Genomic DNA, 25,901 nt, shown 5'->3' with positions numbered 1-25,901 from the left:
TTGCGATATCTCAATTTTCAAAAGAATTAAACTACAACAAAGGTGAAACTCATTTTTCCCTAATTTTATCTCTCTTCTATATGTCAGCAGAGGGAGATGGGAGCTGCCAGAAGGTGAGACAGCATGTCCTAGCAGGGTGGTGAAGGTAAGACACCCCATCCTCACTACTGCAGACCAGATCCAAGAGTTTATGAAGACTGGGTAACTGAAAAAGTTGAATTCTTAACCTGCAAAGCCATTGCTGTCTGTGAACCTGACGCAGATCCAGCACTGTGAAAGGGACTGAAGTAATGCATCAGCCAATCACTCCTACATAAGAATGCAAATATTCTAGCTAACTTTTTAAAAAAAAGCTTCCTATTTATAGCTAATGCTGTTAGGATCATATCTGAGCACTCAAATGAACAACCTGAAAGCCAGGAGGGTAGTGGTCAATGGCTCCATGTCCAGATGAAGACTGGTGACAAGTGGTGTCCCTCAGGGGTCCGTATTAGGACCAGTACTGTTCAATATCTTCATCAATGACACAGACAGTGGGATGAAGAGCACCCTCAACAAGCTTGCAGATGACACCAAGCTGAGTGGTGCAGTTGATATGCCTGAGGGACGGGGATGCCATCCAGCATGACCTGGACGTCATCCAGAGAGATGTGGACAGGTTTGAGAAGTGGGCCCGTGTGAACCTCATGAGATTCAACAAGGCCAAGTGTAGGGTCCTGCACCTGGGTCAGTGCTACTCCTGGTACCAATACAGGCTGGGGGTGAAGGGATTGAGAGCAGCCCTGCCAAAAAGGACTTGCGGCTACTGGTGGATGAAAAGCTGGACGTGAGCCAACAATGTGCACTCACAGCCCAGAAAGCCAACTCTATCCCGGGCTGCTTAGAAAGAAGCGTGGCCAGCAGGTTGAGGGAGGTGATTCTGCCCCTCTACTCCACTCTGGTGAGACCCCACCTGGAGTACTGCATCCAGCTCTGGAGCCCCCAGCACAGGAAAGACATGGACCTGTTGGAGTGGGTCCAGAGGAGGGCCACAAAAACAACCGGAGGGATGGAGCACCCCTCCTGTGAGGAAAAGCTAAGAGAGCTGGGGTTGTTCATCCTGAAGAAGAAGGGGCTCCAGGGAGACCTTACTGCAGCCTTTCAGTACTTAAAGGGGACTTATAAGAAAGATGGGGACAGACTTTTTAGCAGGGCCTGTTGCAAAAGGACAAGGGGTAACAGTTTTAAACTAAAAGAGGGTAGATTTAGACTAGATTTAAGGAAGACATTTTTTACTGTCAGGGTGGTGAGACACTGGAACAGGTTTCCCAGAGAGGTGGTAGATGCCTCGTCCCTGGAAACATCCAAGGTCAGGCTGGACAGGGCTCTGAGCAACCTGATCTAGTTAAAGATGTCCCTGCTTATGGCTGGGGGGTTGGACTAGATGACCTTTAAAGGTCCCTTTCAACCCGAACTACTCTCTGATTCTATGATAAGTGTCACAGGAGGATAATGGAAACAAAGATCTACCACATCTGCATCAGAGGCCAGAATTTGGCCTTCTGTTTCTGGGAAAGCCATGTCTAGTTTAAGCAGGTTTTCTTTCCTGGAAGCCTCCAGGAAGACTCCAAATGAGCAACCCTCCACTAGACGTGGAGGTGCCACCTTACAGCGGGCAGCCTGCTGCTGCAGTAACCCCATGGGACTCCTAACGGAGACGACTCCTCACTTCCTTGGAAAGAAACTAACTGCAAGTTCTTCACGCCCTATAAAACACACCTGCTGCTCCTTCCTCATCCTTTATTAATGAGGTTTTACACATATACTCACATTGTGTTCAATCAAAGAAAAACCCAATAAAACTGAAAGTGCTCGTACTCAGCAGAGACTGCCTTCTTGCCAAGAAAGTGGTGATTAAAACTGCACATTCATCCCTGGTTTGAGTCAAAGCCCAATAAAGTCAGCGGGATTCTTTCCACTGATTTAAAGGGGCTTAGGATCAGGCATTTTTACTATAAACAAATTACTAACTACTGCCAAGTTCCGTGGAACTGCTTTGCTTATGTAAGTAAATCAATGAAAGCTGCTGTTATTCACGACAGTATGTCATCCATCATATTTACTATACAGGCGATCTCTAAAATTGTTTCAAAAAGATAATGGGTGATTTTTAGTCTTAATTGCAATCTTCTGTTACCTATCCTTTAAGCATTACAGTTTGACATACATGCCATGAAACGCTAACGATGGGTAGTGAAACCTGCACACATGACTATGCACAGAGAGGTCTTTGCGTCCTACCTTGCTCGCAGTTTTTCCCTCCGTAGCGTACGGGGCACTCGCAGATGTACGTGTTCCACTTGTTGACGCACGTGCCTCCATTCTGGCACCAGCTGGTTTCACAGTAGTTCCTCTGCGCCGCACAGCCTGAGTTTTTATGTAAAAAGAAGACATGACCATTATAAATTTGTTTTTTTTTTTTTTAATATCCTTGAAGTCAGCGAAGCAAAATGTGGATGTTTACATGAACCGTGCAAGTGTCACATTCATAAAGACAAATCAATCAAAGGCTATTAAAAACAGTCACTGAGCTGTAAACCTCTGGGGACTAAGAGAAATTTTGGGGGAAATATCACTGCGTGCTTGTCCTGTTTTTACACTCTTCTCCACTGCTGGAAACAGGCAGATTGACTGGTGCTGTGACTCAGCACCACTGTTTGCAACTTACTGTCATCCAACCAACAGACTAACCAGGGAAAGCCAATGCGCAGTGTTACACCGCGGAGTAACATGACTATATATCATTGTTTTAAGCTATAGGGAAACACTTTTCCAAATCAGGAAAAAAAAAAATCCATCCTGAAGAAAACACTTCATGCCCCTCCTGATGTATATTTCCATCGGATAAAAACTTTTGTTTAATGAAAATTAGGGACATAACTGTTAAAAAAGGGCTCCAAGACAAAACAGCCATTTGAAGCTTATGCTACGACTCCCTTCTTAATCCGTGATCAATGCAACATACCTAAAAACTGCAATTTAGCTCTTACACAGACCTTCAGCAGGGTGGAAGGAAGGGATTTGCCACTTGTGTGTGGAAGAGATGATTTTATGATGATGAGAACATTTTGTACACCCAAACTAATCCTGATCTGGGATCCAGGGACTGGAAACCAAATCAGAAACTCCAAAAGGCTGCTTCATGCAGCAGGTTTCATATTTGGAGGACTGCGGAATTCGATTTACAGGACAAACATAATTTATGAAGAAGTCATTAAAAATGTTGTCTTTTTCATGAACTAATCCCACCGGCTTTCAGAGCAAAGTGACATTTAAAAGGTAATTAGAAAAAAAAGAAAAAAAAGAAGAGGGAAAAGTTCACTTAGGAGTAAATTCCTGGGTGAAATTCATAGCAATGCAGAAGATCTAAACAAGCCCCGTCCTTTTTTGCAAGCTGCTTAGTCCTGTACGTGTGCGCTGTGCCACAGGCCATTGTGTGTGTCCCTGGCGCGGGTAGGGACTGCTCCTTGTTCAAACAAACGAGGTGTGCCGAGCAGGCTGCAGCCATGCCAGTGATGTGGTGGCAGTGCAATGCCCAGCCGCGCCTCGAGCCCCTGCCACACGCAAACGCTTTGCACTCAGCAGTGCTAACAGAGGGACAGGAGCTATTTCACACCCCGCTGTCCCCTGCCCCTTCCTGGGGTTCCTCCCAGCGCCGGCCCCTCGGACATCCTAAGCCCTGTAACACACACAGCTGCGGCAGAGAGCTTTCTCGCATTGACTTTTGAGGTGGTAGCCACTCATACCTGGCAAGGTGCCATTATTGGCGATGAAACTAGCCATGTCGATCGGCTTGCTGTCAATGGAGAGGTTCCTCATGCAGCCGATAAACTGTCTGTTGTGCACCGGGAAATCTTCAGGCAAGTTTGGAACACCCCCAAGGAGGAGAGGGCCAGTTAGGTCCAAAGATCTGAAAAAAACAAAGAAATGCTCATCATTTCTTGCATATAGATTGTTTTGTTTGTTTTGTTCTTTATCTTACTGTATCCATAAGCACACTTGCGCCGTTTAGTTCACTTGTGTTGCCATGCGCATCCCTCTGCTACATCAGCACTTCCAGAGTTTGTAATCAAAGGACCTTCTAGAAACATCGTAACTTTTAACTTAGGAGCTGTCATACGCACACAGAATCCAATGACCTGTCCCTACCAGTGGCCAATATGAAGAAAAAAAAAAGAAAATTATGGAAAAATGTCCAGCCACAGGACTCTTGTGACTCCAGTCACTCAGTCTCATACTCCACAGCACAAGGGTTGAGATGCTGTAGATTTTGATATGACTTAATTATTACACATTCCCAACCTTTTTTAAATCCTCTGAAGATCTTGGTCTTAATAACATTTGGTGGAGGCAGGTTCCACTGAGTGACTCCACACTGTGTGAAAAGTATATCACCTGGTCAGTTTGAATCAACTCTAATTTTTATGGTCCCTCCTTCTCTTGGGATTTTAGAGCAGCATGGGCATCTCAATGGTCTTTGTGCTATCACTCATTATTTTATATCCCCACTATGTTTCTTGCTGTCCATCTCATCTTTAAACTCAACAGTACTAACCTTTCTGGTCTTTCCTCACAGGAAAGTTTCTTTTAATACCTAATCATTTTTCGATGGCCTTTTTTGTACCTTCTTTATTTCCATCTCCTTTTAAGATAGGACTATTAACTTAAATGATGGAAGTAATAAGCTCTTCAGCCATCCTCTTCATTAATAAAGTCGAACATTTTATTTGCCCTTCTAACTACGTTTTCATACTGAGTAGGTGCTTTTCGGGAGCCATCCACGCTGACCTTCAGGTCTTTTTTTTTATTTATTTGCATTTTCCAAGTAATTTGGGCACATATCTACACGGAACTCCGTGCATTCCACCCGGCGTGCTGATATTTGCAGTAGCCTCCAACAAATTTCACCTACCAAACTAAACCTTGTCACTTTTTCTTGTTAAATTGTATCTGCTTTTCCAACTTAATTTGCTTAGTGGTTAATCAACATACTCTTGACTCTCGTCTGGAAGAAAAGAATGAGTGGAAAATGCAGACATAGGGAAACCTTACTTCTTTGAGCCAGTCTGAGTCCCCTGGGCAGCGCAGGTGTAGTTTCCAATGAGGCTCCCGAAGCGCACAGCCACTGCTGTGTCACAGTCGTCCACGGTCACCACGGCCACCTTCTCTCCCGAAGGCCCATGAGGAATTCCTAATCGCCCAATGTTGGGCTTCAAGAAATACACGGCACGTGTCATACAATGCTACATACACAAGGGATTTAAGTGCTGGTTCACCCAGCTCAAAGACAGACTTCTTCCCACCCTCCAACGGGCACTAAAATAGGATATATAAACAAAACAGTAGAAGTTAAGTTGACCTATGACATCTAGGCAAGAAAAAACCCCAACGGATGACTTCAAAGAGAGTCCACACATGCCCAGTGTGATACAGAGCATGGTCAGAAGTGGCTTTGGTCTTTTCCACTGCTGAACCATTTTGGCCCATGTACCTTCAAAGAGGCATTTTCTTAGTTCTGCACAACAAACTAATAAATTTTGCTCATTTTGCAGTTCTTCACCTCAGGTAAATGAAGTAACTTGAATTGGTACATCGTTTCTGCCCAAAGACAGAAAACCATAAAATGATGTAATATCACAAATGAGGCTAAAGGCTTAAATCAAATTTTCTCTGATAGGGGTAGTCTGTCAGGGCCACCAGAAACTGAGTGCAGGTTCTTACAAAGGTTGTAGTGAAAGGTTGTCTGATGACTAGAAGGGAGCTTAGATGAAGACTGCTTATTCCGGGGCACAGAAAACCACTGACCATTGCTGACCTGTCTGAGAAGCCCCCAGTTTCCAGTCATGGGAGAACAGAGATCAGTGACCTGTAGAGTTGGACAATCGAAAGTAACGGATGGATCTGAGCTTGCTCACAGAGTCACTTCGGTCCAGGCACACACACTGACACTGTGGGTGGTGCATGGAAGATGGGAAGAAAGTGTGTTTTAGCGTGGCAATAGATGCTCCAGCTTGCGCTGATGTCCGACTTCACCCAGGCAGTAGGAAACTCCTGCCCACCCAATCACAATGTGCCCTGGTGAATGTGGGCCACAAAACTAGAATTATCACACTCAGCTTCACACCTCCACTGTTACTGGCTTGCTCTGCCATTCATCCTGCTGGCAGTTGTTGTTCTCCCCACTTCAGCAACTACCAACAACTGGGGAAATTCAGTGATCCCAACAGACAGGAAAGCCTATGGGACCACTGGGAATCCAACCACCAAACTTCTGTGCCTCTACCACAAACGTACCCTTCACCTATTTCCTATCTCATGAGATGGACCCCAGTGTGACCGACAGGAGGTGACACCTGCTACGCAATAACTGAAGAGACGGATTCCTCCAGTGGAGAAGTGCACCGTGACTGCTAAAAAAGGGTGTGTGCATAAACAGCAGCATATCAGCCTCAATGAAGAACTAGCAAATTATGTAAGAAAGCCGTTTTCCGTGTTTAGTGTTCGTAGGGAGCTCCAGAGTCCTGATCTACCACTGGTGCAGGATCTCTGAGGACTTTATGGGTACAAGAGAGGCAATGAGCTGAGCTCCCCTGGCTTTGCTGCCATTCCTCTACAGGCAAAGGGACAGCCCACAGGAGTGAAGTCACCAGGATCTGACCAGACACGCGGCAAAACCGAAAGCCAAGAGGTATTTTTATGATGTGTTGATCAACAATAGTTGTAACCATATGAAAATGGAAGATGGCTGGGTATCACGCTGTAGTTTGCTGTACACTTGCTTTAAAACATATATTGCTCAACTGCGTACCGAAATCCCTTATTTGTACATCAAACAAGGAAGCAGTAAGGAGATAAATGCCTATTCTTTCTGCTTCGCTTGTACACACATGAATTTGTTAAAATACCTAAAGCCACTTTCATCATGCGTAAAGAAAAACAGATTTATTTCTAAGGATAATTATCCCAATGTATAAAAAACATTTTTAAAACATGTTTCCTGGTGTCAATTCCAGTTGGAAAGTATTTTCCATTTCCTCTACCAAGAACTAACGTGATCACATAGTTTGGCAGTTACACAGTATAAGGTTTTGACCTCTCTCGAGTGATATTAAGGCAGATTTCATTTTTTCCGATACTCCCTGGGCTTTGCCACTGCCCAGCTTGGAAAGACAGGAAGCATACGTATTTGCAGTGATGAAAATGTTATTGTACGCAATGATGGCGATGTTAGTGAGCAGCTTTTCAAAGTACATGAAACAATACATAGAAAATTAACCAACTGACAGGCAGACATTCCCTTCCAAAACTAAAATGTTTACATTCTGGGTGCTGCTTCTATTCATTTGGAGGAATGATTCGATTAACATTTACGTGCTTTTGCTTCACTGAAACAACCTATTGTTTCTTACATGGGAGCCTTCACAAAGGCAGGGTATTTATTCTCGCAGCAGGGGGGATCTGCCCAATGTTAATCAAGATTGCAACCTGATGAGACTCAGCAGTCTGCAGCTGCTCCTTCACAGTCAAATAGCTGCAGTAGCAAATTGATTTCCCCCCCCCCCACTTTTACTTAACGTAGAAATTGCGAAGTGTTTCTCTAGATGTTGACTGGTCATTGCTGTGCAGACCTCTGGCATCTCTTTGGCTCTGATGACCACACAGAACTATAAACTGGTGAAGAGGAAACGGAATATTCCGGTGAATGGGAAGAGACTGATCGTCAGTTCAAACCATACTTAGTTCAAACACACATTCAAACAGTGATTTTCTGACCGCGTCAAAAGGCTCCTTTGACAGAATAGGCTTTTCCCAAAATGGAATAATATGTTGCTGGGAAAGGAAAGAGATTCTCTGAGTGATTTAATGTGACATGGACTCTTTTCTTCGCTTATACGTGGCAAGTACTACACCACTCATCTCCATGCTTAGTGCAGGGAATACTTTATAATTGAAGTAATGTGAAATAAATAAAAGACTGGAACTGAGGGAGCCTAAGTTAGGAGTTACTTCAGAATTGAATCATGAAACTGATTTTAGTAATTTAATATTTTGATTAATAGTAAATATAGTTTGCTGGTGATGCAAAGGATATTTAGAGTATCATGCATTAAAATAAAGAACCACTTTGAGTAGCTGAGTCCTAGAAAAAGAATTAATCACAGAACATGAAACTTGGGATCTAACTACCGGAATTTGTATTGCAGGATCAGAGATCATCAGCTGCAAATTATGAAAAATGAGAAAAACAAAACTGTATTAACTGACTGCAAAACAATTGTGAACCATGGTGTGATTAAAATATATAAAACACAATACTACAGTGGGTTGTTGTGAAGTATGAGGGAAATGCTATGACACTGACTAGGACAGAATATTGTGAACAATGTTGATTTCATTTATTAAAAATAACTTCCAACTAAAGCAGATGTACAGGACTGCAGCCAGGGCAATGGAAAGCTTACCTTATATCAAATAGACAAAAAGGACTTGCTGTGTTCAGTCTAGCAAAGCGAAGGCTAAGGAAGAGTTTTGGAAATGAGAAGATGCTACTACTGCAACGGACGTAGTACCAGAAAAAAATGGGGATAAGATGCCCATGAGTAATGTAAGGTGGAAATCAGCAGGTGATACTCAGCTATAAGAGGAAACCTTTGGGAAAGCTGCAGGGACGAAAATTATAAAAAGAAGAACTTTGTTTGTGATTATAGAAGCTGGTGTTAGCAAGAGGACTAGTCTATGTTCAAAACAAAGTAAGTAAGTAGTACTTGGAAAATACACAAGAAAGTGAATTGCCAACGCTAAATGATAGCACACACATTTACATTTCAGGCACCATCTTCGCCTCTGAGGAATCCTACTGGAGCAAGACTGATCCCTAACAGTAGGAACAGCTAACACTAACCAGCATTAATTCACACTATTATTTCCTGGAAATACGTTCAAGGAGTTAAAAGCCAGACTTTCATCTGGGTACTTAGCCGTCCTTTCTGCCTGTCAGACTCATCTCCTGAAACACCATGCTACCCGAAAGGCAAGTTCCATTAGCTGTGCCAATTCTGCACTCATGAGTAAATGTTCAATGTGGTGTACAGGAATTTACCAGCATGACCCCCATTAATGGTAATGCAAGTAACTGAGTTCCTGCTCATGGGGCTGAAAATTTACCGTGTGCTGCCTAACCCTAGAGGCTGCCTTTTTACTTAGCGCTCGTCCAGAGAGGGGCTGGAATTCAAACTTCAAAGACCACATGCTGTAAAACTGAGTAGCAAGGAGAGGTACCAAACAGCACCAGAGAGAGGACTTGGCCTCCCTTAAACAAACTATGAAAGAAGTTGATTCATCCTGGACGGAAAAAAAAAAAAAAAAGGAAACACAGCAGCCCTAAGCGTTGCAGTGTGTTATCACCACCACATAGTGATTCTTCAAACATTCTGTGCCCCCCGTATTATCATAGAATCATAGAATCTTCATGGTTGGAAGGGACCTTTGAGATCATCAAGTCCAACCATACACACACATTAAAAAAAAAAAACAAAACCCACCCTACAATCTCTGCCACTAGAGCATGCCCTGAAGTGCCAAATCTATATGTTTCTTCAATACCTCTAGGGATGGTGACTCAACCACCTCCCTGGGCAGGCTGTTCCAGTGCCTGACCACTCTCAGTAAAGTAATTCTTCCTAATATCTAATCTAAACCTCCCCTGCCCCAGCTTCAGACCATTTCCTCTGGTCCTGTCACTATTCACCTGGGAGAAGAGGCCAACACCCACCTCTCAACAACCTCCTTTCAGGTAGTTGTAGAGGGCAATGAGGTCTCCCCTCAGCCTCCTCTTCTCCAAGCTAAACATGCTCAGCTCCCTCAGCCTCTCCTCATATGACCTGGTCTCCAGACCCCTCACCAGCCTGGTAGCTCTCCTCCGGACACGCTCCAGCACTTCCATGTCCCTCTTGTACAGAGGGGCCCAGAACTGAACACAGCACTAGAGGTGAGGCCTCATATTAAACATATTAACATATTAAAATATGTTGTGTTCATTATATTGACCCTTACATGTTCTTGTTATAATTGCATACAGAGTCACTTGGAGAAAAGAAACAGCCCTGATTCAGGATCTACAGGTGAGAGCAGAAGCCACCTAACTTTCTCTGTAACACAAGACGAACCACATTTATATTCCTCAAACAATGACAATTAGTACCTAAAATTATACACAATGTTATGAGACTTAACTTTGCCTCACTGAGCTTTCATGAAGGACATTAGCAGTTCTGATCTATGGGTGGACAATCTCAAATCTTGTGTCTAACCCAAGACATTCTCCCTTGCCCGGACAGAGTCACAATTACAAACTGTAATTGCAAGAATGACAGTCACCCAGGATGTCTTTTGAAAACTGCAGCTCCCTTTCTGACCACAGCGGGGTTAACAGTGAGACTCCTATTGTCCTCAGTGGTGACCTGGAGGAGTGACCATCTCACGCTGCAAAGGTGCATGTCACTCCCCTTGGCCACCTGCAGGGACTTTCTCAGGCTGCAGTGAGGGGACGCCGCTGTGAAGGTATTTTACTAGCGATGCCGAATCTGATTTTCATGAAACCCAAGTACGGAGCAATGAACTGTTTGGACTTCTCCCCACAACTTCAACAGAGAGAAACACATGTAGATTCTCCCAGGTGCCTGTAAAACCCTGAGAAGCTTAATCTGTGAACTTGTGTTTTATAAATGGAGACCAGATAGAGGAGAGAAGGTCATCAAAACACATCTGTTTATAGTTTGCAAATCTGCTGCACAAATCTACTCCCATTCCACTTAAAACATCAGACACGGATATTCTCATGTATCTCAGTTTCATTTGGATCCTCTATTATTTTAAAGTAAATATTTAAACTGCGAGAGCCCATACAGTTACTTATTAAAGACACAGATGGTCTAACGATGCACAGTGAACAGAAAAGACAGGTTAACGGACAATGAAAGCCTTGTCTTAAATACTTAACGTTTTTACATTATAAATACTATAGTTTTCAAGAGTCACAATGCAAAATTGTTGGAGAAGTCTAAGCAAATAGTCCAATCTTTGGTAGATTTATTTTGAAATACAAAAGACTAGACACTGTACATGTAATAGCAACACTATAAAGTACAATGTTTGTGTAGTTAATCAGCAGCAGTGATGACACTCATATTCCTGGATCTCACCCTTTTATTAGTTAATCCGCAAGATAATAGGGCTTTTCCAAAGGTCCCACAAGCATTTCCTCTACCAGAAACACCTTTATCCAACTTAGATAAAAAAATCACCACTTGAGTTTTTGTGCAGATGGAAAGAGGGAGAGCGTTTTTGGTCGGCCACGGGAGAGGATTCCAACTTCACGGACATTCCCTGAACTCAAACTGAAAGCTGTGCTCTCCAGCCCCAGCCTTGGCCACGCGGACTTCCTCTGCTTTAGCCACCCCATCGAGTCTTTTGAAGGAGCTGGCAGCCGAGGAGACGATTCAGCAGCAGACTGTAAGTATGGCCAAGACTTTGAGAACACAAACTGGGAACCCTCGCAAATGGGACACAACTCTTCCCTTTATGCTTGGCACGAGGAGACCTGTTTTCTTGGGAGACAGATGGAATGTTGCATATCGTGAATACTGCACTTGCTCAGGTCACTGTACACATTAAAAAATTTATTTATTTTAGAAAGTTGGTCTTTTCGCAAAATGCTTTGTGTGGCATGGCTTAATATGCAGAGCTTGGTTTGTTTGTCTTTTTAATAAGTGCAAATGTGTAAAATGAAAAGCCATCCTGAAGTCAGTGCCAGCCTTTCAGTGCTTCCAAGAGTTTGCTTACTGGACAATAAGTTACCCTTCTGTTTTTGTTAATCAGTAGCTAATGATTTATTGACTGTTTGGAGAGGCTAAAGGTTAAAAAGAATCTGTTTCCTAGTTATTTTTAATACAAGAAAAGCACTCCACTGCACTGTTAATGTGCTGGTTCAGACCCCACCACCCCCAAAAGTGCTGGGTGGAAAATGCCTCACGTTCGTACCCTTTGGGGCTTCCTAATGCTTCCAGCTACAGTAATAATGGGAAAAAATGGAGCAACTGGCATCAGGTCCCACTGTAGGCTGCTGCCGGGGCTCCGGCCGCCAGCAGGGTCCCCCCTTGCCGGCTCCCTGGCGCTCATTAGGCAGCCTGCCAGCCGCCCCGGCTCCTTCGTTAACCCGCTGGCCTCTGCTCCGCTACCTAACATGGGGAAGGGAGAAACCCCCTCCGATTCCCAGGCGATGCTGTGCTGCTTCAGTGGTCAAAAAGCTCATTAAGGGTCTGCGGCGGCGGCGGGTCTCCCTGGGCAAGCGGACGGAGCCCAGCCCCCTCCCGCAAGGAAAATAAATAAATAAACAGGAAAAAACAAATGTGGAAAGCACCGTGCTTGCAATCCCAGGGGAAGAGACTAGGAAATGCTAGAGAAGCTTAGCACCGTGGCATGGACTTGCAGGCTGTTCTGATCAATCGGGAAACTCCACATTAGGCAAGATTAAGAGAAACCATTAATGGTAATCTCTGCTTTTCAAAGTTTCCCCCTACAGCTTTCCAGAGCACCTTTAAAATAAGGCAGTGTGAAGAACTGAGAATCTTTTACACATCCTGATTAGTCACCAGGGAAAGGCAGGACAAATCATTTCACATAAACCCCTTACTCCTTTGATGTATGTATCCCCTTTATTCCCTGAATATTTTAATGGCATTGCTTTATACAAACTTGGCTTGAGTCTGTAGAGAAACATGAGAGCCTGTGACAGTGAAAAGGAAAACCAAAAAGCTTCTCATCGGTGAGTCAAAAATGCAAATCCTGAAAAGCCACCAGACCAGTTCCTTTTCCGAGACAAACTGCCTGAAACACCCATCCTCAGGATCCAGGCTTGGCTACAAAGTTGAGCCAGTTTTACCAGCCTGATTCTTTATCTCCTTCACTGCCGCATCCAGAGGCTAAACTTTGATATTCAAAGCAGGGGCTTTCGGCACAGCTATGAGAACTGGCACACGTGAACGGCGCTGCCCCCATTGCTGCTGCTCTTTCGGTGGTAGGACAGAGATGGGGAGCAGCCCTCCTGTCCCACCATGTGGCAATGGCATGGTGAGGCTGCAAAAAGCCATGGCTACACATGCACACAGTGTCCAGATGTGCTCCTTCCCTCCACAGAGCCTGACCAGCATCTTCACAAATATCATCCAGCTCCTCCAAAGAGTATATTCTTGGATTTGACTAATTTTGGCAAAGGCTGCTGCAGCACTGATGGGAAGAATGGGTTTTCCCCCCCTGCAAATGGAAATTTTATCCTCACATTTGTATTCACAGATGCTTCTCAGCTCTTTGTTGCTGAATCAGTGACACAGCAAGAAGGACCTGTTTTGGCTCTGAGAGACCATGCCCACTCCTCAAGACAACATCCAGCCTTCCGCGTGGGAGACATCGCTCACCATGGCGCTCTGCTGCTGCGGGTTCCCTCGTCTGCCCTCTGCAGCCCTCTGGGGTTGGACTAGATGACCTTTAAAGGTCCCTTCCAACCCAACACATTCCATGACTCTTCTTCCCTCTGATCTGCCCCTGTGGCTGGTGCGCTTTCTCCCTGCCGTCTCCTGCCCTCTGAACCCTTTTTCTGCCTATTTTGCTGCCTCCCTCGCTTCCGCCAACCCTTCCACCAACAAGGATGTTCTTCCTGGATCCTTGGAGAATTGGGAGAGGAGAGTGCGTGAAGAATGCTGGAAGAGCATCCGTGCTCTCCTTCACATATTCTCCTTTTCCAGTTCAGCAAACCCTTCTCCCTTCACCGTTTCTCCCTATCTACCTGCCAAAGCACCACTCGTTATAAGTCTTTTATGTTTTACAACTTAATTTTGCATCCAGGATGCAAATGCTATTGCTGTCAGAGTCCAAGAAATACCTAGAAATAGCACAACGTGACACTTATTCACAGCAAATAAACTCCTTCTCCTTGGACTCATCCCTGGTGAGACCTTGCCAAGCAAAACGCTGCTCAGCGTGGGACACAACGGAGTCTATAAAATCCAGGAATCCCACACTGCTCTGTGGGCTACCCCCCTCATGGATGGGTCTTTGCAAGGGTTTCCTGGTACACACAGACCCCTTCGTGGCCAGGTAATTGCAAAGTGCTGCTTCCCCTCACTCCACAGACAGATGCAAAACACCCGAAAAGTTACTGTGAATCAGCGAGTTACTGTAGATTTAGTGTGTGATTAAATGGAGATAACAGTGCACTTCAAAGCACTCGCACCAAATTCCTGAGGTGCCAATTCAATGACTCTAACAGCTTTGCAGAAGCCCTTGGCAGGCTGGGCTGCACAGCACAGCCTTCAAGCACCATCCTCAGGGCCTTATGGTGAGCCAAGGGCCATTCAGACTCTGCCAGCTCTCATGGAGGTCCCTTGCATCTCCTTAGCCTTCAGGAGGTGCTGAAAATCAACATTTTGGGAGGTGCCATTAAACCTTTGAGGAGTTTTGCGGAGTGGAGGTGTTAGACAGCTCAGCTCGAGCAACATCATGCTCAAGGAGTACCACCAGGTGCCACCTTCCCCAAGGCGACCTGAGAGCCCCACACCATGGGGAAAGCCACGCAGCCGAGACCCAGCTCAGGCGTGGGGTGGGCACAGACATAGAAGTGGCAGTGCTGTAACTGGGCATGCAAGTTTTAAAAACTTTTAAAAACTGTGAGGAGTGAGAGGAGAAAGCACCGAGCAGTCTTGCTGAGGATGAGGCTTCCAGAAGAGTGGGATCTCGGGTTGGTTTTGACACGACCTGGTCCCTGCTGTCACTCGCACAGCGAAAACCCTGGGGACTATTTCTGAAAAGTTACTGTTTGCATTTGTGTATAAAATCACCGCCTCAACAACCAGTGTTTTCAGGTGGTGTTTGCAAACTGTGCAAGAGCAACAGTTCCGAAAGCAGGCGGGGGAGAGAAAGAGCCGGGCACTGGGTACGCGCCTGCCCTCCTCTTCCCCAGCCCCCCCGAGAGATTTCTCAAAGCTGCTACGGAGAGCTGAGCGACTCCGGGCTGGGGAGCAGGACACACTTTGCCTCTCAGTGACCTCCAAATGACTTTCACTGCTTTACACTTTCATTTCCCGAGACACAGATTTAGAGGCGAGTTATTTGTTATTTTGAGTCAAGACAATGGAATGTCGCTCCACCGCCAAATCCTGATTTCCTTTCCCAGATATCAATCACTTTGCACTTACCCTCTACCAGAAAAAAAACACCAAAAATCAACAAAACCAATTACTACTAATTGAAATCCACATGAATAAGTATCGGTGGAATTGCAGGGAGTGGCTTTTAAAGTCCAGGCTCACGTGTGCCTGTTCCGCAAGGGCAGGCCAGCTGCCCCCCGTTACACCCACTACCACCTGCAAGGGCTCCGCAACCACATCCAAGCAGGACCAAGAAAGAGTAAATATTAGCCAGGTGGCCCTTCAGTGCTTTTCGGGACATGTTAGGAATGTAAATGGTAGTCACAGGCCAGGCCAAAGCCCCACTGAGGGAGTGGCAGATGCTGTGGAAGAGTAAGAACAGGGCAAACGTGCAGCAACACTTCGCCTGTCCTCCTGGCTCTTGGCTTCCCACCTCCAAGACTGCTGGCTGAAGTTCGAGATGGGTTTTTACAGGATCCTGTGATATTTTAGGGATGGAAGGGACTCATGTTACCATCTAATCGGTGTTGTGCCTTCTACAACCACAGAACGTCACCCAGTGAGTCCTGCCTCAGTAACATGGCTTGCACCTGAGTAAAACCTTTCCTTTAGAAAGGGAAATACTGACATGATTTAAAGATTTCAAAGGACAGCGAAACCATCAGAACTGTGGGCAGATTATCATGCCAACTATACACCTTCACTATTAACGATGTATATAATTTCTAATCAGAATCTGTAAAGCTTCCGTTTCTATATATCAAATCTATGGTCTTATCTAGACTAGGACTTTTATTGATGATCCTGTGGATTTAGGTGGAAGAGGATGAATTGGGCCTCAGCAACAATGGGAGTCTGAATCTTCAGTCAGAGTGCCAGGAAATGACTCATAAACTGAACTATTCTTGCAGGGATTACCTTTTTTTCGTGGCATTTTAAAAATTGAGTTCTGAGCATGTAGGAAACAATGTTTTGCAGTCAGACACGAGCAACTTATTTTATCTGTTTGACTAGAAAAACATTTTGAACTTTAAATGTAAAACTCTGGCATGCATTCAGCAATGGAAAATCTAATTTCTTTCCCCTCCTTCAGACGCTTGTAATTTTAATTGCTACGTTTTTTGGGTTGTTTGTTTGTTTGTTTTTTAACAGTCATGCCCACTAGCACCAAAAATACACAGTACGGATAAATGATGCAAATGCATAGCTCTGATTCTAAGGTCATACCCTCATGTACCCTCATTGTATGTGTGCCCCCACGCACTACCTACCATCCTACTTCGTAAGTATAAAAGCCAGCCCACCCAAAAGCACAATAATCTGCTGATACAGATCTTGTAAGAAAGTTGTGAAAAACTATTTGTAACCTGCATCTGGCTAACAATATTGGTAATCCAGTAAGAACTCCCTGACCTCTTGAGTTGGAAAGTAAATTAAACATATATGTCCCTCGGGATGCTCATTAAAAATTTTGGTTGCGGCTAGCAAAGAAAGTGCCTTTTCACTTGAATTGCTTTTCTTCCTCATATAACTGAAGAAACCCTGGCAACTTTCTTTGTGAAGAGGCCCAGCACTTCCACAGGTAACCACAGATAAGTTCTAAGTTCTCAAAACTAGAGCTAACGACTTGACTGTGGTCATGCTCTCTGTGTTTTTGGTGTCCTGCAAGCTTCCCCATGCTTAAGCTACGGCAGAACACTTGATCCCATGAAAATGCTGTAGAAGAAAAGGCATCCAGCACAAACTGATGATCTGGTGAAGTATACCATCAGCGTTCTGCTGGAAGTTAGCACTGTCCACTGATGCCTCCTCATCATGCCACCACTGACCTCCACAACCCTGCAGTACCTTCTGCTATTAAATATTAAATATTCAATACTCACAATGGGATGGGTGATAAGGAAATGATACAATTAGAAATATGGCTAAATCTTAAGTAAGAATAAGTGATTTGTTTTAAGAGGAAGCACTAAATTTTGATACGCTTTCTGCCTTGCACACTTGAGAGTGCCTTTAAAAACTATATTGGCGTTTCTTGGAGATATTATGAATTTAGGTTTGGAAATGCAGATCCACAAAATTGTATTTCTTCCTGGAAAAATACGCCCAGAGAAGTAGGTTGCTCCTAACTGAACGACGTTTTCAGTATTTACAGCACTGCCCTGCCCACCCGCCCCCCAGATTTGCTTAAGATTGCAATTAATGTTCTGCATCTTTACCAGACAATGCCAAGCAATGCTAGAGCGGGCTGTGTTGATCATGAACACTGTAAACACAGCAAGTCACTCTGAGCCAGCAAAATCCAAACTCTGGCCATGCCCACATCTGATCAACAGTGGCATTATCATAATCTTCAACAACTGCATTGTTTATTTAGAAAATCTCCCTCAATCCCTTAACAAATTAGTCTGGAAGCCACCGGGAGGATTAACTTCAGGAATTCTCCCTCAGATTGCAATTGCGTCTGCTCAGATGTCACGAGTGACAGACATTTGCATAAGTCATACCCAGCCTTTATTACTAATTGCATTTCCAGTGATTTGACTTCTGTTGGGGTCTGTCTTCTCCAACTGAGTTAGAGAACGCAGCACTCGGCAGGGGCAACCATGCCCCGGTGCGAGAGGTGCTCCTCAGCACAGGGTATAATACCTAATACCCATCTAAGAATTTAATTGCCAACCACTTTTCCTGACCATTCAGATTAAGAAGTAAATGATACCGGATGGTGTCCTGCATACTTTCAGGGCAAAGTCTTTCACCTCGGGTCCAATGACTAGAAGTTATGCCTAGCTGGTGGCAGCTATGTGGCTTTTCTCCAAGGATCCCTATTCAGCTGCAGGCATGTGCCTGCCTCATCAATCACCCGGGGTGCTGGCAGCCTCCTTGGCAGGCTCGGCAGGGAGACCGAGGGCTGAGCAAACACAGTTTTCATGCTGGAACAGGAGCTTCCCACCCAAGGGGCAGCGTGGTGGCACGGTGGCACTGGGAAGCCTGTGCTGAGCTGCTGCCTGATGCTCCTGTTTGCCTGCAGATCTTGGGGGGACGGGGCACCACGAACCCCGAACTTCTAAGAATTGGTTATAGGGAGAAAGCAGCAACCAGTGTCATCCATGTCTTTTGATGCAGTTGCTACAATCTAAGTGTCACTTAAATGTTGATATCTACCTTTTCTTTTTTTTTTCTCCCCATAGGCAAAGGGGTGAGATCAATTATCCGTCTTGAATAAAGAATAACTATATTTCCATAACAGGTGAATTTGCCATCATCAGAGAGGGCCTGTGTTTTCAGAAGGAAACGAGATAACCTATCTGTCAGCTCCGCAGGCACCCGGCACAGGGGCACGTCCACCAGGGCTTGTGCTCGTCTCTGCAGCAGACCGTCAGAGGTTGCTGCATTTCACCCCACCCTTTTCAAAACAAAGTGCTACATTAACCTCTCCAACAGGGACCAGCACCACTTCCACCGCCTGCGACTGCCCGTGCCACTTGTGCTTATGCAAGCGTTTGGATTAAAGGGCAGGTCCTGCCTGCCCACGGCAAGGGAACGCAAGTGGTCATCAAGCTTCCAGGTGCCCACGACCGCACCAGCATGCAGCCCTGTAGGTCTTGACTTCTATGGTACAGCTGTGTCACCCTCCCAGTGACTAGTGTCTGGATGAAATGTGGTCCCAGCCATCTCTTGGGTGGGAGAATGGAGATGGACCTGAATTTTTAAAAGGGAAGTTTTGCATACGCATCCTCAAGTCCTTCAGAAGTGCTCTGCCTTTGGCCACTGCTGGGCAGTCGTGCAACACAGGCTCCCAGAATCAAAACAGAGGCTCTAGTAAAACAAAGGCCGTGATGAATGTTAGAGATTTGCTATAAAGATAATCCTAAAGATAATTCCGCTGAGTGGCAGGCACAACGCATGTAAGAGTATGAGCAAGTGCAGGGGTTGTACAAGACTGAACCCAAGAGCTTATGCTTGCCATGTGGTCACCTGAAGCAGGTTCTCCAGCAAGATACACCATGTGTCTAAGGCAAATTTGTGCCACCTTTTTGCTCCAGCGTGCAACTGCCTCCTACACATCTGCTGGTGGGCTCTGCTGACCACTGAGCACTCCCCATTCCCAACACCTCTGGTGCTGCCCCAAGAGACTGCTGCTCCCCAGCTCATGTCTCCCTTGGGAGCTCAGTGGGTTCATCCGGCTTTCTGTCAACTCCAACCTTTCTCTTGCTAGACCAGAAGCTGCCATTGGACTGGAGGTCTGGAAGGCACCTGTGAAGAAAAGCCTTTCTAGCAAAGAAAGTGGCTTAACTTTTCTGTTTCATTTAGAAAATGGGGGTAAAACCCCCAAAACTCAACAACCTTCTCTTTACATCTTCAAAATGGCCAGGTAAACGTTGCAATTTTTATCTCAAGCTGAGGGTCCTCCAGACCCTCAGCTGCCCCCAGCTCCCTCCAGAGCCCAGCAGGGCACACAAGCTCTGCCCAGCAGCACTGGAAAGCTGCCACTTAGACGGCACAAGCGATTGGAGATCACTGAGGTCTCCCCAGAAACGGAGCTGGCTGGTTTTGCCCAGACATATGCTACCGCCCGGCACCAGCGACCAGTCTGTGGGGCACTACTAGTGATCCACGGTATGGAGGATTTGCGGACGCAGACTCTAAATGGTGAGCTCTGCTGGCGCCGTAGCACAGCTGTACAGGCATGGTTAAATAACCCTTTGGGATCAGCTTTGTCCAAGGAACCCACAGGCGAGGGAGAAAGCCACTCCTGCCCGCTGGCTGAGCCAGCACAAGGGGAAAGCTGCAGCATATACCTGAGGCACAGAAAATCAATTACAGCGTGGGTCTTGGCACTGAAACAGAGGGTGTTCTGGCACCTGGAAGCAGCTTTCAGCCGGTGGGTGAGGGATATGACCCAGGCTCTCCAGGAAGGAAAGGTACTGGCAAATTCTAGTGCGTGAGTGGGCTGAGAGCTAAATCTCTACAGCATTAGCTCCAACTTCGTTGATACTCAAGCTCCAACTTGCCCCAGATGAAGGCCAGTTAATTCAAGAGAAGCCATCACTTACCACAGGCAGGAGATTTTTGAAAGCACATGTGAGTCTGATTTAGAGCAACGCACGCAGAATGCGCTTTGAATTCACAACACACCGAAGATCAGCCTAAGCAGCCCTCGTTTCTTTTAAGTTTATCTCTAACTGAAGAATTCGCCTGTTTTCTCCGGCGGTTGTCTTCAGGCTAAACGCAGGTCTGGGCTTTGCCGGGTGGGAAGCGTACAGGGACGGAAAGCAGCAGGTCCCTGCTAACTGTAACCCCTGTGAAAGGATGGCCGAGACAGTCAAGCATCTGAAACAACCACCACGGCACTCTTCAGTCTAAAGACATGCAAGGAAGGAGTGAAAGAGTCTCAAATAGGAGAAGAAACCTTATCCCAGTTATGGAAAAAGGGTAATGTTTGTCCTGAATATCTCATCCCAGGAGCCTGCAGGCTCAAGTGACCAGTACAGCTGGGACACCCTCCGAGGCACCCATCATTTTTGCACCTCCGGACCGCGGAGGAGAATCCCACGCACACACGCTGCCCAGTCTCACTTTACTTTTGTGAGTCATTCTGTGAGTCATTCGGGGATTTCTTCATCCCGTTCCCCAGAATGACTGTACTGCACATCAGTGATAGCATGTTTCTCTCTGCTGTTCTCAGGCTTTTCGACATTTAGGTAAAATTATCCTGTGCTCCCTTAAACAAACGCAGAAGGAGCTTCCACCTACAGAATAGTAATGTCCTTAAGCGACTTTGATGTCATATATGTATAAGTAACATATAAGACACACAGTATATAAATATACATGTACATGCCCTCTGTAATTAAAGGAACATGTCCATACGTAAAACATTTTTATCTTGTGCCAAATGATGAATTCTACCCTGAGGTAATGAGTCAGGTAAAACATTAACATAAATTTGATGGTAGATCTTAAATTCTGAAAAAAATTGTGTTTCTATCAGAAGTTTGCGAGAGCTGCTTGAAGTTTTCACTTAATTAAAAACACCACCCACTACCGGGCTCATTAAAATCCCTGTCCCAAGCACAGCTTACAATCGCACACGATCCTGTATGTGCAATGAACACCATATAGTCCATGTGATATTACTGATACTAAGCATCGTTATCATCAAACAGCCTGGTGGTTTTACTCCTATTCTGAACAAATATCAGAATGGCTAAAGCTATTGATTGTCACTCATTCCGGCAGGCTCCAAAGACCGCGCTCTCATCGTGGGGAGAGGAGGCACGTTACCAAAGCAAAGATGGCAGTTCCCATCGCTGCTGCCCCTTAGGCCAGCTATCCTGTGAACAAGCAGCAGGTCATTCATGCCATTTTTTACCAGTTTTATTCGCCGGGCTGAAATCTTCCCCCTTCTCCCACCTTTCCTTCAAAAATAATTTAAAAGATCCCACTACTTCGGAATTTTTTATCAATATCTATTGCCTCCTGAGAAAGCAGGTCACACGGAGGCCCACTTTAATTTAATACCTTCCATTGATTTTAACGGCTGCGAGATCAGGATCCCAGAAGGTAACTTGTTCGAGCTAACAGAGTCAGTGAGCAGCTTCCCTCCCTGCTTTCCCCCCGCTGTCAGCAAACATCTATAATGGCAAGTACCATCGCTAACAGGTAAACTGATACCTTGCTACTGGGTAGCTGACAAGACTTTTAATGTATAACTGAAACTAGAGAATGGTTATAAAACACGCCTAGTTCACTTCTGCTCTCTTATAGCTACTAACTCCTTCCCCTTGGTGTCTTCCCTCCCAGAAATTCAATACAGAGCCAACATTTCCTTAGTACAACGTCCGTGCACTTCCCCTTAGGCACCTCCACTGAAAGCAAGTATACCAACTGTTACCAGGGGAGGAAGCACCCATTGCCACCACTACATGGTACATGAAGTGACACTGCTTCCCCTCCTCCCCTGATACAATCTGTGTCATTATTGCAATGTTTTACAGTGCCTGCACATACCAGGCTTTGTAAGAAAGCATCAAACACTTGAGCTGATAAGAGAACTGTTTCGATGCTTCTCTGCAAACGCGGTGGCCCAAAGCCAGGTCCGGACTCACCTCTTGCCAACCAGGCTCCAGTGTTTGCCCCCAAGAGGCAGGTGACCCTCATGATAAGGAGTTAATTATAAAACAACACTTTTCAACAACAGTAAAGATAAATATTACCAAGCACATCGCTTCTGAGCTGAGTACAGAAAATAATTTACAGAAGTCACTTCTAGGCTTATTTCTTATTTCATTATCATCATTACCAAACTGACTTTGCGCAGGATGGCAGCGTCACCACGGTGCTGCAGAACCATGTGCCACGCTAAGGAAATAGCTGCTGCAGAGGTTTCCCATCAGAGTCGCCCCCCGCATCCACGTCACCCACCCCTGGAGCCTAAATTCCAGTCATGCCCAGCCAAATATCATCCACAGAGCTGCAGGTGCCAAAAACCACTCAATCTTTGCTCGTATCTGACCATCATCAACTCAGATTGCAAGAACAGCCTTCAGAGCTGTGAAAACGCATCTAGGAAAGTGATTTAGATTATGTACCAAAGTCTGTTCGTCACTCTCCTCAAAAACTAAAGATGAAAAGTTAACCTCGGCTGTCATGAAATCTAATACTCCTTATGTGCACTACAGCATTATCTGAAAGCTCCAAAGAAGACCGAACCCTTTCTTTTTCTTGACAGATGCTGTACAAATGTGGAAAGAAGGAAAGAAACTGAACAGTTTCTAGCTTAGTTGTTAAAAAGATACTTCGAAGAAGCTTAACAAAAAAGGAACTGGGAAAGACGGACGAAACTAAGGGAGCACCTCACCGCACACGCTTGCTGTGAGCACAACAGAAATTTTTTGAATTGCTATTTATTTCAACCTGCACCACAACACGTCTCACGTTTCCAAGGCAGGAGGAAAGGGTCCAGCTCGAAGAAGTCTGTCACTGCCCCAGGGCGCAGTGGTGGGTAGAAAGAGGATGGGCACAACTGTAATGACCCCGGTAGCAGGACGAGCAGCCTGGCAGCACTCAGCTCTAAGAGCGTGAATGATAAAAAAAGTTCAAAGTGTCTGTACGGGTTTTGCTGTGCAAAAAAAGGACAGAAGTGACACAGGGAAGGGACTGACCAATGGATAGGCAAAGGTGATTATTAAATAAAGAAAACCTGCTGATGGAGCAAAAGGCAGATGGAGGGAGATGAAACTCAACATGAGTGAGGGATAGGAACGAGCAGCACTTCTTTGAGGAATTTTTAATGCGAGACATAGACAAATGAATAAAATGGATCTCTTTGGGTAGCTGGGACGATGGATTACGCACTTCCCATGGACAGCATTGGGAAGAGATCTCTAAAAAGGAGCAAAGACCAGAAGCTCCCAGGGCAAGCGGCTGAACAGAAGAAGGGACAAGGAGCCCTGGGGGGATGCTGGTGGAGGCGGTCCCTGTGGCCCCGCCGCCAGGGATGGGGTGCTGCTGCAAAATGCTGGAGTGAGACGGAGACAGAGAGGAAGGAGGGGAGTCCAGAAGGGGCTGGAGGTGGGGATCAAACACGATCCAGAGGCAGGGAGGAGGGAGAGGGCTTGGGGGAGCTCTGCCTGCTCAGGGGGGCTGTGCAGTGTCTCAGCAAAGGGGCTGAGCCGTGATGGGACAAGGACCTGAAACCGTGTGGTAGGATTTTGGCAAGAGCGGAAGGATGCAGTGCCTGCAAAATAATACGACTGCATAATTTAAGCAAACTCATGAGTTTTGGGTACTCTGTTATTCAAACGTGTCTTAGCCATGTCAAGTTTAGACATAGCATCCCATTTATCTTGGCACAACTCAAATCCCTAAATTATCTCTGTCTTTTCAACCTCCTCACAGGAACTTTTCTTCCAGCTTTGTTAAAACATGAAGTAGCCAAGGAACTGCTTTACAAACAAATACCAGCTGAGGCGAAGGTTTAATCCTGCTGCAGGGCCCTTCGGGCAGCCCCTGCAGTGCTGCCCCCGGCTGCCGCTGCCCCCCAGCGCCCGCTCCTCCTCTCGCTGCCGCAGAGCCGGAGCAGCACAGGCAGTTCTCAGACATGCTGGGAAGCCCTGAGAGCACGCCAGATATATATAGGTTAGCATTTCCTACTTCTGACGTTTGCTCGGTATTGTGAGCTCCCCTCCGCCAGCCCAAATTTAACCGTTCTGGAATAAATGAGGCTATTGGGCAACCTGGTCTAGTGGGAGGTGTCCCTGCCCAGGGCAGAGGTGTTGGAACCAGATGATCTTTAAAGTCCCTTCCAACCCAAACCATTCTACGGTTCTATGAAATACTGCTAAGGGGAAGGTGATGACCTCGGCCTCGAACACGGACAGCAAGGGCACAGCTCTGCTCCCCACACAGTGACCCTGCTTTGCATCACTTCTAGGTCACGCGAGTGGCAAAGGCAGTGAAGTCAGAGGTATTTCCTGGCACAGCCCCTCTGCTCTCCCTCTCTTCCCTGAGTTTCCTTCCGTGCTTTTTCCCTTCAAAAAACTGGGGCAGAAGAAGAAAATGATGGCGGGGCCACGTGTTAACAACAGGAAAACACCAGCTGCTAACACGGCTCACCTACCAGCCCGCTCGAACAGCAGCAAGCCCTGAAAATGAGGCAGGGGTTTATTTTTAACACCCGTGACAGATCTCTTTGCCTTTTAAAGAGTGTCCTGGGGCTGCCCGGGCCCCTTATCTGCTTGGCAGCTCTTCAGCGAGCCACTCCAGCGGCTGTCCCCGTGGCTGTGCCCTCCCCTCCTCATCCACCGAGCAGCTGGAAAGCCGCAATGTCCCTCCGCTGCCTCAGCAAGTGCCACTTACTCTGCTCAAGTGATCCACTAAAAAATACGCAGACTACGGAAACACGGCATGTTGCAGTTTGTAAGGAGCGTCCACAGCCGTATGCATGCCAACACACCAAGTTTTGCTTCTACTTCTCTGTGCTCCAGATCGTAGGGAGTATATTAAATATATTAAGTACAAAACTTATAAAATAAGCATGGTGGTTGTTTTTTAAATAAAATAACTAATAAAAAAGGCTTTTATTTCCTCAATAAAATACCCTTAGGCTAGGAGACCCTATCTAGGAGTCCAAAGAAAATTTTAATCCTCCCATTCAAACTGCGACACAAACTGTGATGAAATGATGCAGCGCTGGGAAATAAAGAACTTGCTGATCATATTAATCCTTCATCTTCCATTCAGCTTCCCACACCGGTATCCTGTTTCCTTTTTAACAGCCAACAATGCTCCTCTATTTCCTTACGCGATCCCCCATAATGCTATCATGTCAGACTTAAAAGCAATGCTTCTCAGTAACTAAGTGAATTCTCTAATTTTTATTATAGATTACAGAAGAGCTCTGACATCTATCTGTAAACAGTGACACCGTACACCCTAAAAGCCTGCTTTTTTGGTTCTTCACAAAATGGCTGGTTTGCACAAAGCCCCCGCCTTTGGTTCAGTCAAAGTGAACCTGCTCTTGACAGCTACCGAGGGCGCAGCTGTGGGACAGGGACCCCAGAGCCCACCTCTGAGCGCCACGGACTGCGTGCAACGACGCTTTTTGCACTTCTCTTGCGTATCTTCTTATATAGCAGACAAAAAAAATGATTTAGT

The 25,901-nt window shown here is 45.8% G+C and overlaps 1 protein-coding gene across 1 annotated transcript in view; it reads right to left on the bottom strand.

Moving 5' to 3' along the window:
* CELSR1 (cadherin EGF LAG seven-pass G-type receptor 1) overlaps positions 1-25,901 on the bottom strand; it is a 174,831-nt gene that overhangs the window by 46,177 nt on the left and 102,753 nt on the right. Inside the window, exons 6-8 of the mRNA XM_054218028.1 lie at positions 5,092-5,249; positions 3,786-3,949; positions 2,281-2,406 (exon numbers count right to left, since the gene is read on the bottom strand). Coding sequence (XP_054074003.1) covers positions 2,281-2,406; positions 3,786-3,949; positions 5,092-5,249 — 448 coding nt within the window. The remainder of the gene's footprint in view (positions 1-2,280; positions 2,407-3,785; positions 3,950-5,091; positions 5,250-25,901) is intronic.

This window comes from Rissa tridactyla, chromosome 1 (assembly GCF_028500815.1).
Source record: "Rissa tridactyla isolate bRisTri1 chromosome 1, bRisTri1.patW.cur.20221130, whole genome shotgun sequence".
Classification (NCBI taxonomy): domain Eukaryota; kingdom Metazoa; phylum Chordata; class Aves; order Charadriiformes; family Laridae; genus Rissa; species Rissa tridactyla.
This window is presented reverse-complemented; position numbering and strand designations above follow the sequence as displayed.